We start from the raw sequence: 13844 nt of genomic DNA on the forward strand, positions 1-13844 counted from the left end.
CTCATCCTGTAATGCCGAAGCACTCGCATACCCTCCCCAGTCCAGACATGCATCGTGCGTCTCCTTCATCGGACGCAAGCACAAGACAAAAAACGAAGGTACGACCTCGGCAAGGCTTCATTTCACCTTTCCCCCAGCGCTGAATGGTCAGAGAAATCAAACAAGGCACTGTGCGGAAACAAGCAAATCCTGCACAAGTGCCGGTTCTGCCGGCATTTGAAACCGAGGCCGATGATGCAGTCTGCAGATGCAGAAGTTTAGCCCTGTTGAAAAGTCTCGATTGGTCGACGATATCAATATGCGGGGCATTGTGACGCATCAGGGTCAGAGAGACGGAGATGGACACCTTTTTAAGATAACCGAGCCGTCTAGATGCATCTGCAACCTGGGGGACGAAGTTAAACAGATGAAACGGCGCCACTACCCCGCATTTTGCTGCAATGTCGGCCTTGATGTTCGACCAGGATATCTCTTGTTTCGTGGGGTAGTCTCGTCCGTCGGGTGCAATCGGGGGCGGAGGTGCCGTTAGCTGCATGGACTCATCCTGATCATGAAGAGTGTTAAGTGATAATAGGTCAAGGAAGTTTCTCGTCTTCAAGGCTCCTCATCGACCTGGAGCATCCAAGCCGTGCTCAAGATAAGTGAGATGATGAGTTGGTGTGGTTATGACCTGGCCAGTGAGGAGTAATCAAGTCCGGCCACACGAGGAAGTGAAGAAGAGTCTCTTCACTCCACCCTTGCTCCTAACATAATTGTGTGAGACGGTAATGTTGCTACACCAAAATAATAATAAAGAAAAGAAAAGGATGTGCTATTCATCAATTACTCATAAGCTTTTTTACTCAACCCGTGTTCCCATGCAATGTCAATACTAATGTGTGTAGAACCGCCTTTGCGGTCTTTTAAACCCCCAGCAAATGCAACATCATGAATCTAGAGAACTCAAGTGTCCTTGTCTAACTATATATTACGAGTGCTTAACTGCGGCAAGCCGTTGGGTCATGCTGTAGTATGTGGTTAGATCCAACATAAGAACCAATAGTGCAAGGAGACTACTCACAAGTCAAAGAATGAGAACTGGCTAGGGCTGCTACCGTACTTGTATACGAATCGGCTCGCAAGGTAGCTGCCGAAGATAGCCCGCAGATAGTTCTCCGGAACCTATTCGAAAGTCAGTCAGTTTCTCGCTGCTGCGCAACAAAGTAGGGGGGAGACGCACCCGTTGAAGAATGGTGTCCAGACCAATCTTGTCCAGGAGAAGATTGGGAAGGGCATCGCTCAAGACAGAGCGGCGGAGCTCTACATTATCCCACAGGTTCGTTTTTTGCAACTCCTCATCCAGCTGCGTAATGGCAACGCTGAGTCTATCACTCAACACGCTGCGCAGAGCCCCAGTCTGCTCATGCTCGCGCCAGATCGCCTCAAATTCCAGTGTGGCGTTGGACTTGATGACCTCCTGCACTTGCTTGACGTAGTCACTGTAGAACTGTGGTACGGTGCCGTCTTCTCGGATGCACATGTTCTCGACAAACTCCTTGTCGTCAAAAGAGAGCGAGGCCAGAACTTCCAGCGACGACGATGTCACACCACCCTTGTTAGCCGAAGCATCCTTGAACAGGATGCATCCGGCGCGTTCAAGGCGCAACTTGCTGTCCTGGGTGATGAACAGATTGGCACCCTCGACGATGTACGGAATGACAGACTTGCCATTTTGAATGAGCTTTCCAACCGTGGACAGGTCGATGGACTCGGGCCGTCCACCGCAAGGCACGAACATGTCGTAATGCTGGTCGGAACGCAAGTGGAAAGTGTTGCGGAACAGCATTCCATTGTGCACGACCTCGCCGCTGGGAAGCTTGACGTCGCTCTCATCCACCAGGACGCGGTAGCCCTCAGGAGACAATTTCGACAGATCAAATTCGGAAATGGTGACTCGCTTCTTAGCCAGTCGGATAAGCTCCTGGTGATCCAAACCTTGAGGGTCGACAATCACACCGGAACCATCAACAATGGCGGTGTACTTCTCGTTGGCAAGCAAAATTTCGTTGGATCCCAGATCACCGTCGGGACCGCCAGTCTGGAGTTTGCGGATGTTGGAGGGATCGATGCCCAGTTTGCGGTAGATACCTAGTACATACTGGCGCACCGAAAGGGTAGTCATACCGTAGGTATCGTGAGGAATACCACCTAGCCTGGGGCTCTTGCCCGTGAAGAAGGACTTCCACCACGGAGCACCACGGTTGCGCGCGTGTTCTGTGGCCCAATCGACCAACTCGGCCGTGTTCTCGTCGGGGCCCATGAACAGAATCTCATCCTTGCCATGTAGGTCAACGATGGGGTCCTTGATGCCCGGGCTGGCTGGCGGCAACAGGAGATCCAGAATGCTGTCGATGTACTTTTCAAAAGCGACGCGAGCCTTGTCCTGGTGGTTAACATCCAGCAGAATGACACCCTTAGCACCTCCTTCCGGAATATCCTTGTTCTTGCGCTGCTGCGTGTTCGCCAAGTTGTAGTTTTCATCAAACAGGGAGCGCGCATTGATGCTGTAAGCTTCCTTGTTCCGACTCTTGACAATACGGATACCACCTCGAGCAATGTCGCGGAAACGCAGGTGGAATCCGCGGAACTCGGAGCTGATCACAAGGAACATGCCGTACAGACGCTGTGGGTACTCGTGTTCGGGAAGGAAATCAGGGTTCAGTCGGAAGCTGAGAGCCACCTTCGTCGGTGTGAAGAAGTTGGTCTTAAGAATGGAGGTGTTGAATACCCGGAAGGCGCTCATGACCATTTCGTCGTGCTCGTTAGCAACAGTACCGGAAATGAGCTGCTTAAGTCTTTTGCTGTCCAGGACTTCGTCGACCTGCAAGCGCAGGTAGCTGAGCGTTGGCAGAAAGTCGTCCTCCGAGGCGCGAGTCTGCACGTAATGGGTGTTGGCAAAGTCCAGGTAGAGCTTGTGGATCAGCTCCGGGTACTTGTTAATGATCTCGAAAATGTAGTCGGCCGTGAAGGTTTCAGTACGCAGCCGCTTCTTGATCTTCGACAGCAACTCTTGATGGACGCTATTGTTGACATCAAGCACGGCAGTCAGCGAGGTGTATTCCGAGCCGAGACGGTTCAAGAACTGCTGCACGAACACCCACGCGCAGTGAGCGTAGATAGTCTCCTGCAAACTCAGACGGCCAACGGCGAAGTGGTGCTGGAAGCGGTTCTGAGGAATGCAGTAAAGAAGAGAGGTCTCCTTGATGATCTGATGGATGGCTGCCTCAATGGGAGGGTACTTGGCTGAAATCTCTGCATTCTTCAGCGGGCGCAGGTAGAGAGAGATGACCGTGATGCCGTTGGAGAAGTTTTCAAGATACTTCCTAGAGCTGGTCAAGCGGTAGTAGTGGTACAAGTCGGAGAGCGCGCTGAACAGACCCATAGCAGAGCCCTGGCGATAGGCGATAACCAGTCTCTTCTCGCGACTGCCTTCAATTTCAAACATCTCAATGACAGGACCGGCCCGGTTTACAGCATTGCTGATGATTTCCTGATAGATGGCCTTGGTGTTGGCAGTTGCTTTTTGCAAGAATCTCTTCTCGCCGATGATCTCGATGTCGGTCTCGTTGGGACCGGGATTGGGGTTGGCGAATTGACACTTGTAGACGAAGTAGCAACGGAGCTGCTGCTCGCTGTCTCCAGGGAGAGGAGTCGGCGAACGGAAAGTCTCAACTCTGTAGCTGTTTTCAGGAGTCGAGTTGTTGATATACTTGGCGTCAATTCTTTGTTCGTAACGGGGCCCATCGACGGACGAAATGCCAGGTTTGCTAGTATCGATGTAGACAGCATGATCTTCCGCTTCCTTGTCCAGTCTGATTTCAAGCTTCTTGTCATCCCGCGCATAAGCTGCCACTTTCGCGGCATAGAGAGACAGGATCTGGGTGACAATAGAGTCGACGGTTTCGGTTTGGAAGTAGGTGTCGTCGATTCCAAGCATGTTGTAGAACCAGGTGGTCTCGGAAACAATAAAATCACTGGGGAAGAAGCCCTTCTCTTCTAATTGGTCCATGACTATAGGCGAAACAACCCGTGTCAGCGGCACAGATCTTGCGCATGAACTTATCCGGAAGAGTAATGCATACCTTGTTCCATCTGTTTCTGCTTGCCCTCGAACTTGGCAGCAATGTAGCCGGGATCTTCCTCGGAGAGGACCCGGTGTAGAGGGCTACCGGGAATCCCCAGATGAGTAGGCTGGGGAGATGGATGGCGTACAGCCGATCCCGCTACATGGTCGAGAATCTTGTTGTGTGGGTATCTTTGAAAGCCAATGGGGGTGCCAGCACCAGACTGAGCGCCATCGTTACTCCCGTAGAGCTTGGGAGCTGATCCGGTGGGAAGCACGTTGCCATTGACATGGGCATCTGAATGCGGGGGGGTGGAAGCGGGGGAAGCCATGATGTGTGTTCGTATCTTTTTCGACGGAGAGTTGAGAGGTTGATGAAGGGAAAGAAAGGGGTGAAGTAAAACTGCTGGTGTTAAAGAGTGTTAGCGGTGAGTAAGGAGATGAAAGTCAAAAGAAAGTTCATGGGAGGGGAGGTTGTTAGGAAGCTTCATAGATAAGAAGGATACACAAGCACAGGCAAGGAACCAGGATATGCACGACGGGAGAGATAAGAAGGTAGGCAGTCAAGGAACATACCAGGACAAACAGTGGTCTGGAAGAGGAATGAGTCAATTCAGCAATTGGGATATGAAAAAGAAAGATAGATAGAGAGGATATTCTGTTGCGGCGGAGGAATGACGAAAGCACGGCTAAGAGTCAACCAGGGAAAGAAGCTTATCGGAGATAGAATGGAAGAAGAAGACGTTGCCTGTGATCCATGCAACCGACAGGTCAACTTTGAGGGACGAAGATGATTATGAGAATCAATTACTGTCAGGCACCAAACAACGGAGGGAGAGCTTCCTTATATACAGACAGCACTTGGAATAGTATCAACCTGTCCCTTGACTGACCTGAAATCTGAATACAAATTTTGATACAAGTTTCCGGCTCTATGCGATCGGCCAGGCACGGGGCCGGTCCGGGGCAGTGAGTGAGGAAAAGAGGCAAAGTCTTGAACTTCAATTTTGCTAGCGGGTTCCACTTCCGCCAGCGTTATTATGACGAGGATCTCTACCTTACTATGGAGAATTGTCTATATGGAGTACTTCTCTTTCTTACAAGTATCACTGCTCAGTTCTCTTCATTTCCTTTTCTTCAACTCTACAATCTTGATCTCATTCCATAACCACGACCATGCCATAGGAGATGACAGTTCTCTCAGTCAAATTTCCTAAAACAGGAAAGACTGAAAATGGCGCAAATGAGGTAAGAGAAGGCCAGAAGGGGGAAAATACCGCATTGTCACAAGATGATTGGCCCAAAAAGGGGCTAAATTTGGAAAAATTGCCTCAGCACGTTGGAGACAAGCTGGCGTCATGTGTGGCTAGGTAGGTATCTTACAGTACGCAGTAGCTTACCTTACCTTAGTATCCAACTAGGTAACTCTTCCTTACCAGGTAATTACGCTTACCACATTCACCACTGAAACCCTCCCTATTTTCAATATCTTAAAGATCAAGTGACACCTTTTAGAACTATTCATAGGCCTACCTATGTTTCAATAGTAGCATTGTAACAGCGGCAATGGCATAGCCCTTCCCCAGATTCAGTGCATAACGCTGAGGTCCAGGCTCTCCCTGACTTCTAAGCAACAGTTCAACAAGGAGACTGGAAAAAAATTAGTCCATCAGCTGACTGGAACCAGTCACGTCCTCCACTTAGTAGGGCTGGATCTTCCCAAATGGGATTTCAATGTGTCATGGTGGCCAGAGTTCACAAATCATCGTCTGCAATTGTTGCATGCGAGATGGTTCCTTCCTTTTCTCCTGCGTAATAATATGCCTCAGGAGAAAATGCCGCAATTGCGCAACATGCTGTGCTTCATATCAAGTACCAAGGTTGATAGTGCAGTGTCAGAGGAGTATGTTGACGATCTATATGCGCTATGTCGTGTTTGAGTACGGCCCCAGATGCCATATAGGTAGGTAACGACCTCCTATTTTGTCCTTTACCTCCTGCCTGCTGGAGCGCATGTCCTCTGCATCTTTTACTGAGGAACTCTCTGGACATCCGATGTAGAAGTTGATATCTCGACTTGGCTGTTTTCCGTATACCCCAGTGCAACCGCGCTCTGACCACCTTAACAAGATCGACATCACTAAAGTAAGCCGTAGAAAACAGCAGAAACACTGACTTGGTAGAACTGATCAATCAGGCTTCACAGTACCTGGAAACCTTGGAGACTTCTCCATGGTCTATCCGAACAGAATTTTCATCGAGACTGCGGGGTTAGTCCGTCCGTACCTGACTTAGACTCCCTAGTCAATTTGCGGGGTGATAGTATGGAGTGGACTACTCGGTAGGTCGTCGATGATATACATTTTGGAGTAAGTAGTCAAAATTAAAACCTGATCATCGTTCTAGACAGGACTATTTCAATCACATCATCGCCAGCACGGAGTTTCCATTATTTTCATTATTCAATTAATGGCTCAATCGTCCCCCATAATTACCCCATACGATCAATTCTATCCCAACAACAAGGAAAATTTCAAAGACATTGCGGGGTTCGTCTGCTGTGATCGGAGGACGAGATCCAACCAGACTCGCCCATGATGGCATCCCGGTCTCCACTTCCCGGTGGGTTGCCCGTGATGAGGTAAGAAGAAGTCGTCCTTGTCCTAATCTGAGGCTTCTGGGCTTCGGGACTGTCATTCGGCTATACAATGACGTGTTGCCGAGTAGGCTTACGGGACAGGCGTTCAGACCTCAAGAGTCGGGACAAACCGCAGAACAGGAATCACTTGCCTCGAGCAGTTACCAAATAACCATCCAGTATGCACTTAGCTGGACGCAATCAGTCTGTCGGAAATCGCACATAATTGAACTGCATGTCGTTGTTTGATCCGGTGACAATGTCATGAGCGGCTGGACTGAAAACGTGGGAGATGCTTCTGGCATTGGTCTGAAAATAAGTATGGTGCAAGTGGGAGCTGTACTCATAGCTATGCGGTCTGGTCTGTTGGGCCGACATCCTTGCATTCCGGACATTCGGTTTGCTCAAGTTCAGCTGTAGGGCTGTCTCCTGACAGCCGTTGAAATAAGTAAGCTCAATCGAAAATTGACCATAGTCTGCACAGAAACTTGTCGACCGATATGCATGTTCGTTCTGCACTTGGAGGCAACTGGTGCATTTGGTGGCTGCTGATGTATCTACAGTACTTTTGTGTTGGTACCCTCGTTGGACACCACGTAACTGCACATATCAATGCATCAATGCATAATGCCAGGATATCCGGCAAGAGTTCTCGGCTGACCATCTGGAAAACCTTCAATCCTGCACCCTGGGCCACGGGGTTCGTCCCGCCCCGAGTATCTAGACAGATAAGAAAGCAAGGCGTGGCTGAACAGCGGTGTACTAATGGCAGCGTGGTCAATGTCCAGCGGTGAGAATGATTGCTCTTCGATAGCTGCTCACCAGACTTATCAACTACTGTGAGCATTATCATTGTGCATGTTTGATGTTCTGGACCACCGATTGGATGGTAAATACCCTGTACCCTATAGAAGGAAGTTAAAGCTAGCTACTAGCAGAAAAGAGGCCAGGAACCCGCTAATACCATTAATGGTCTTAGCCAGGTAAGCCATGAGAGAGAAAGGGGAAGTCAACCAAGCACTTTCTGTCTCAGATTGTTTTATATACATGTTGTGATGTTACGTGCGCATGATACTCTTGGATATAACAACCAATAATGATCAGTATTATCTGGCTGTTCGTTGTCCTTGATTCAAACCACCTGATTGCGCTCAATCCAGATGGTTTTTTTAACACTTACTCAAGCCTAACTGCAATCTTCAAGTTCATACTTCATTAAGCATCTCAGTAGCATGCCTATATGCCTCCTCTTAGGCCTACTTATCCCGCCTATGCTCCCATCCATCCATCTGATGGCATACGACAGTTTGATCTCCCACCTCCTGAACCTTACTTGTAAGCTCCTCCCCTTCAAGGGTGAACAGACCCTACGCCGTAGTAATGATCTGTAGATTCCTAGTCATATGAGACCTGCGCATAACAGCGACAGCCATGGGTCTCTAAAATCAGTAACGCGCGAATAGCAATAACACGAGTGGCAGAACTCTGAGAACCAGGGGAAGATTGTCCGGATCATAAGGCAGGATTTTTGCACTGGCTTCTTGGATCTCATAGGCATGAATACGTCTGTCATGCCATAGAAGCACATCATAGAGCATATGAGCAATCCATCGCTCTCTTTGGCTCTGCATATGAGCGAGGACGAGGTATCGCCAGTGCTAGAGTAGCGCCTGCGCTGGACCAGGATAGGGGACTGCGCGATGTGTCAAATCTTTCCAGGTGAGATCATACCCAGCTCATTGCGTCTCTGACATCGTTGTACGTAGCGCCAGGAAGTATTATACGTCAATCACAGTGTAGCCTGTGTGATGCGCGATATATCTGCAGAACTCGTCGTCAGAGCCAAACAAGGTGATCACAAAGCCGCTGCCGCAGAAGTTGATGAGAACCAGAGAAGGCGGCAGTGCTTCTTGGCCTCTATAGACATGAATCTGATAGTGCGATCAGAGTCTGGAGACATTATGGTCCCGACTTCATCGGGATGACAGTCGGTTGGTTTTGATCTGTATGCGAACAGTAAACCAGCAGAAGGCCGCAATCCACTTTCTCCAGTAGCATTCCATGCCCATACTTGCTCACGCTGTGTCAGTTATGGAGGCCGGTCGACCATCATGTTGGGAGCTTTTTGTATGTTGGAAAAGTATGACAGGGATAGCTCTTATATGATGATCTCATGCGATGAATCGATGGCCAATTGCACATCGTAGACCATGATGCGGCAGTGATGTTAGGATCGCGGTTAATAAAATACGATGTTAGGATCGCGGTTAAAAAAAAAAAAAAAAAAAAAAAAAAAATATTATTAAAGGATACGATTATTCGATGAATAGGAAGGAATTAGGAGGGGTGAGAGAGGGAAAAGAATAAGGAGAAAAAGAAAGGGGGAAAAAAAAAAAAGATGGGATGAGGCTGACCCGACTTGAACGGATAACCTTAAGATCTGGAGTCTCTGTTACATTGTTAGACAATGTTGATTGAACTGTTTAGTGTAATTTGGAACTTACCACGCGCTACCAATTACGCCACAGCCCCAATGGTTGCGTTTTTTGGCCTGTCATTAAAATATGTAGGCAAACGAAATTTCAAGCAACTAATCAACAATACCTCGTCTACGTATGCAACTGGACATGGACATATCCGTCAGATATTGCTAGTCATCATAAGTAAATTGCCTCTACATAACCTCCAACAATGAGTTCTTAAGGTGGGGTGGTATATTTGCCAGGTACGATCAGACTCCTTACGGACTATCCATATAAAACCTTACTAGCACTGTACACTGAGTGCAGGCGATCTCATAAAGGTCACTGCAGGCCTCGCTTTGGGTAACAGTGCTGGATGAGTCAAGTCTAAAAGCATCCCATGCATCTCGCAACATTCTGAGGACCAAAAATATGCACATCTTCCCTTTGATGCTTCAGTATTATTACTGCGTCAACGGTCCTCCGCACAGAACCACACAAACAAGGCAAAAGGACGTCATGAGGCTGACCCGTCTCGATTGGATAACCTTGAGATCTGAAGTCTCTAGAGACATTGTTAGAACAATGTTGATCGAGCTTGTGTCACAAAGACTGGGAAGTTGAACTTACCACGCGTTGCCAATTGCGCCACGGCCCGGAGGTATATACCCGATTTAGTTTTACTCGCTTGTATGACAAGCAGCATATCTAGCTAATCGATGCTGATAGCTTTCCAGAAGGTAGGTCTCTAATGCCACTGCGCAACTTGTTACATGTGCAGTCGCGCGATATGCATGAGATACCCTATTGACAAACTTACTGTTAGCTCCTCCTTGTCAAATCAAAAGTTTATTATGACATAGGAGAGACAGAAACCATGCATACAATGATGACTTTGGGTCATTCGCTGTCAGCATCAGCAGTCTAGTTTTATCTGATTGCAGCCAGCACTAATACCCACTTATCTGCTTGAAAGACATAAACAGTTATATGATTGCTCATAAAGTTACGCAAAATATAATATATTAGGCGATTGGACAGAAAATAGAAGGGTAGGTCAACTAAGAGAGCTCAGATAAATCAACAAAAGTGTCTTAATGAACATCCCACGCGGAGCTTAAGGTTGTTGGAGGGCCCATTCTCTTCCATAGGGGAGGACAATGAAGAGTGGTTAGGTCACTCATATGTTGATTGATATGAGCAGCGCATTTACAGGAGAATTATAGGTCTCTCCAACTGGGCAACATTATATTTATCATTGGGTGTTTTCTAGAGACAGATAGTCGTGCTGGGCATTTCCATAGACTGTGGGTATGACTCCAGACTCCAGAGCATTCGAGCATGATAAAATCAATTGGAGCCACTCTTTGTCACCTAAGGGGCTGTGGCGTAATTGGTAGCGCGTGGTATGTTCCATCAATGGTCTTACATTAATCAATCAATTTGGTCTAACAAATTTTCACAGAGACTCCAGATCTTAAGGTTATCCGTTCAAGTCGGGTCAGCCTCATCCCATCTTTTTTCTTTTTCTTTTTTTCTGTATCACTCAACATTTTTTATATTTTTTGGCAATACAGAGCGACACTCGTTGCTAATGTAGCAAAGTATCTATATGGTTACAATTCCATAATGTAAGGGAACATGCGCTTTTGACGGTTCTCAGTTCAAAGATCTGATATTTGACGTGTGGCACTTTGCGGGCATATATATATTTCACCTCACCAGACTACAGCCTATACTGTATTAACTGGCTGAAACCCGGCTCACATCCCCGAGAAATATGGTATGAAAACATAAAAGTCCATAGAACTAATTTTACAGTAGATGACTGGTGAATGTTTCCAACAAAACCCCTGTTTCGATGACCCTCATAGCATGGGGAACAGAATACAGGATACGCAAGGGAACAAGCAAGTCGTGTCAGTTCGGCGGAACAGATGTCCTGAATTCCCTGGCCATCTCAGGCATACGATGGCCAGACAGGCAACACACTTGCTATTCGACTGCGAGCATGTTCATATGCTCACAGCTGGAGCCGAGATTAGCCATGGTAACTACAGAACGGCTGAAGCATTCTACACTGGATACGGCAGCTCGGCGACCTTGATAAAATCTTTCCTGCAAAGGCTCTGGCAGCGGGAGCCATTGGGAAACAGTGTTGAATATGGCCTAAGCGACCTCTAGACACTTGACCCCATGCACCATTAACCTTAGTAGTCCATGAATACGATTGCTGAACAAAGGAATGAGTCGATCTAATCATGTACCAAAGCTATAATTGAATGTAGGGGCGTTTATCTCAATAACCCAATGATTGGATCTTCCATCCATTGAAGATATTCAGAAGCAGAACATTCTGTATCTGCTGTCACATTACGAGTTTGTCGCATACCCCATCGGGCAAAAAAGACGAAGGATTCCCAAATGGGATATGGCCCGAGAGGTCAATCCAGTATCCACAGAATAATGATTCTTTCCGGATTCTAGAAGCCGATTGAAACACGTAAAAGTATAAACTCAACGAAGGCTTCGGATCATGTAGATGGGCCAGAGAGATGACAGTAGGGTATCACAATGAGACTGGGGCTCCATTGCAGGTGATAGATGAAGGAGTATCTAAGTATGTACCTTTAGGAGATGAAGTAGTAGCAAAATACTACAAAAGAAGTTGACGAACAATGAGAACAGTAACAACTTGGGTATGACACCGGCTACTGATCCGGGCTCTTCTTTAGAAAGGCCGAAGACTACGGAGTACAGTGTACTCCGTAACCTAGGCCTGTAGCAGAGTTTTTGAGCATAAGCCATGGTGAAGCGTTTGAAGCCCCTTAATATAATAAACATATGCCCGGAGTATATCGGAGATTCGATGGATTGGATGTTGACTACAGAAGCAGAGCAGAGAATAGAAAGGATCAGTGGAGGAGGAAATCATATTCCTTATGGAGTGATATGGAGTGATTTTCTTAGGGAGAACTCCGTATTACTCGCACAGTCGCACTATCTAGTCTAGTCTAGTCTATTGGAATTCTTGAATTCTTCCATCAAAGTTCTAGGCAAATGCACCAGCTCCTCTCCGACAGTTTGGTTAGCTTCAAGCCGATCGCCGCCTCCTGCGTAAGGACTGATATGAATGCATAGTTGTGATGGTCTATTGGATATAGCTGGTCTTTAATATGGATCCCTTACGGAGCTTCCCCGGAATTTCGACAATTAACATCTACAATACTCCGTACAATTTAGCTTTTAAGAACGGTTACATCTTCCATTAACCAGGCGAAAGTTACTCACTCCCTATTACCATAGAGTGCTCACAAAGAATTCCGTTTACTTTTCCTCTTTTGCTGGTTGGCAGGCTACTCCGTCAAAGAGTTAGGTTGGCATGTTTTCTGCCTGATTCTGGCCGTAAGGGAGCAGTGCATGTTTCTGACTCTCGTACGTTTGAGACAAATAATAAGTAGATACCCGGTCAAGGCAGAAAGTGTGACATGTCTGCCGGTACATACAGTAGTACTTAATGCTCAGGCAACATCTGAATGAGCAATATTTCCTCCGTACGATCACCCCCTTTCCTGAATAAGAATCAGTAATGATCCAAATCCGTCGCAGAAATCCCTGACTCGATCTGTTCCGGACTCCCGGTAGGTAGCCCTTTCGAATTCCCCCTTTGCTCCTTACAGTAGGAGAGGTTCTATGCCTAGCTTTTGGCAATTGTGGAAGACTTGGCAGCTCCTTCAAGGCTTTCACCCCCCACAGTCTCCATCGAATGCACACGTATGCACTCCAATCTCCATACTTTCTCCAGCTTCTTCCTTTATCCACCGGCTGTTCGCCTGCCTATCAGGTATTCAGGTTACTCGCATATTCCCCCATCTTACCCCCTTTGTTCCCTAATTCTCCCACCACCAGAGCCACCTAACTACCCAAAGGTGGCCTTGCTTTTCCCCGGGAGGACAATAGCTTTCCCCCGGGTTACGTTCCCGCCCTTCCGTCCGTCGTGGCAAGCATGCGCGATGTACACTAAAGTCCGCCTGGATACCCAACGGGACCAACAACACTACTTACTACTACTAGTCCAGTGGTCCCTAGGTCTGGGAATGAAACCTCAATTCAAATAAATGCCAGAAAAACAGGGCGAACGCCCATCGTACTTTGAGGAAAACACCCTGGGATCCCTTTAGGGCGATGATCCATAAGGGCCAAACATTTGCCTGGACCTAGACTAGGCGATGGACATTACAAAAAGGGTGATGGGGATATCTGACTGGGGAAAAAAAAAATAACAATAATAGTAATAACACTACCTAATATTTGTCCGATATGATTAAAATGATCTATGGGTGTTTGACTGGATGCTTCAGCAATGTACACTAGCTCCTGGCTGGGCCCCCAATCCTCATTTATATCGGCTAGATGTCTCCCTAGGTCCTTTAGATGCTTGATCATTCTTTTACTTTTCATCTCTACTGCTTTCTCCGGTTTTTCCAGAGCATACGACCACATTCTCTATATTCTGGTCCCCCCGTGGACAGCTCAGCAGCTTACAGCTAGCCACCCGTCACCACTCCATAGTGTTGTATCCAGAGCCTGAGTACCCTCAGCTCTCTGTACTTTCTCTTCATACAATATTATATCTCTTGTC

At 47.4% G+C, this 13844-nt stretch overlaps 1 protein-coding gene and 1 non-coding gene across 2 annotated transcripts; both read right to left on the reverse strand.

Annotated features, from left to right (window-relative positions):
* Positions 1–967: 967 nt before the first annotated feature.
* Positions 968–4434, reverse strand: Aspvir_001098 (glutamate dehydrogenase (NAD(+)); the record flags this gene model as incomplete). Its single annotated transcript, XM_043266228.1, has 4 exons — positions 968–1004; positions 1061–1161; positions 1220–4050; positions 4122–4434. 4 exons carry the CDS (start codon positions 4432–4434, stop codon positions 968–970), a joined length of 3282 nt encoding a protein of 1093 aa, XP_043122163.1.
* A 4710-nt stretch (positions 4435–9144) lies between these two features.
* Aspvir_001099 lies at positions 9145–9272 on the reverse strand. The gene has a single exon. It is a non-coding gene; the product is annotated as a tRNA-Leu (tRNA).
* Positions 9273–13844: the final 4572 nt, after the last annotated feature.

This window comes from Aspergillus viridinutans, assembly GCF_018404265.1.
Source record: "Aspergillus viridinutans IFM 47045 DNA, scaffold_1, whole genome shotgun sequence".
Lineage (NCBI taxonomy): Eukaryota > Fungi > Ascomycota > Eurotiomycetes > Eurotiales > Aspergillaceae > Aspergillus > Aspergillus viridinutans.